The 1,394-nt window shown below is 74.6% G+C and overlaps 1 pseudogene across 1 annotated transcript; it reads left to right on the top strand.

The window, feature by feature from the left end:
* The first annotated feature begins 34 nt into the window (after positions 1 to 34).
* On the top strand, positions 35 to 1,378 carry MSY001_3141 (annotated as a pseudogene). Its single transcript has one exon. A coding segment is annotated over exon 1 (1,344 nt).
* Positions 1,379 to 1,394: the final 16 nt, after the last annotated feature.

The following is a 1,394-nucleotide window of genomic DNA, read 5'->3' as shown; positions in this document are numbered from 1 at the left end:
TGGCGACGCGGCCGGCCCGCGCTTCGCCGACAAGGCGGTGCCCCCGCGCCTGGGCGACGAGCGGGAGCGCCGCGCGCGCGAGCAGCTGACGGGCCTCTTTGTGCACGATCCCGGCGCGCCGCCCACGACGCGCGCGCCCGTGGACGAGCTGCAGGCCCTGCTCGCCGAGCTGGGCGGCGACGCCGCGCGACGCGCGCGCTCGCCGCTGAACCTCGTGATCGACGACCACGGGCACACGGCGCTGCACTGGGCGGCCGCGCTGTGCCGCCTGCCGCTCGTGCGCATGCTGACGGCGCTGCCTGCGGCGCAGGGCGGTGCGAACATCAATGTGGGCAACTATGCGGGCGAGACGGCGCTGCACCGCTCGGTGCTCGTGACGAATGCGTACGAGCTCTCGCAGTTCCCCGAGCTGCTCGAGCTGCTCGCGAGCAGCCTCGAGACGCGCGATCACCGCAAGCGCACGGTGCTGCACCACATTGCGCTCGTGGCCGGCCTCAAGGGGCGCGCGGCGCCCGCGCGGTACTACCTGCGGTGCGTGCTGGAGCGGCTCGGGCGGCGCGCCGGCGCGCCTGGCCTGCTCGACGCGCAGGACGACGAGGGCGAGACGGCGCTGAGCATCGCGGCGCGCCTCGGCAACACCCACATGATCCAGATGCTCCTGGAGGCGGGCGCGCGCAAGGACCTGCCCAACTACCTCGGCATCACGCCGCTCGACTGGGGCATCACGGGCGCCTCGCCAGCGGCCGGCGAGCCGGGCGTGCTCAGCGAGCTGGGCTCGTACCGCCCCGCGGACATGGTGCGCTCCCTGACCAAGCCGCCGCCGGGCCCCGTGAAAAAGAGCCACGACGTGCGCGAGAAGCTCGTGCAGACGCTCGACGAGCTGCAGGCCATCTTCGACCGCGAGGTCGCGGCCAAGCAGAGCGCCCTCGAGACCACACAGACACACCTCCAGGCCGCCACGCGCGAGCTCGCAGCGCGCCGCCGCGACGTGGCTGCCGCACAGGCAGCCGTCACGGAGCGCGAGGAGCAGCGGCAGCGGCGCGAGAACCTGACGCAGGCGCTCGCAGCGCTCCCGCCGCCCACGGACGCGCCCGCGTGGACGCAGGCGCCGCTCGACGAGGCGCAGGCGGCCCTCGCGCCCCACGCCGACGACGCGTCACAGGCCGCCGCCGTCGTGCGCCTGCGCTGGCTGCTCCGCCGCTGCGACGACGAGGGCCGCGCCCTCGAGGCCGACATGCAGGTGCGGCGCACCGGCGCACAGGCGCGGCAGCACCTGTACCACCAGGTCGTCGCCATGTGTGCGCAGGTGCCGCTCGACAAGGTGGACGGCATGCTCGACGAGCTGCTCGCGGCCGTCGAGTCAATTGGCCCCGACGTCGACATGCACTCGGTCG

The sequence above is a fragment of the Malassezia sympodialis genome, genomic scaffold (assembly GCF_000349305.1).
Source record: "Malassezia sympodialis ATCC 42132 genomic scaffold, msy_sf_19, whole genome shotgun sequence".
NCBI lineage: Eukaryota > Fungi > Basidiomycota > Malasseziomycetes > Malasseziales > Malasseziaceae > Malassezia > Malassezia sympodialis.
Note: the sequence above shows the minus strand (reverse complement) of the source record. Positions and strands in the feature narration are given on the sequence as shown.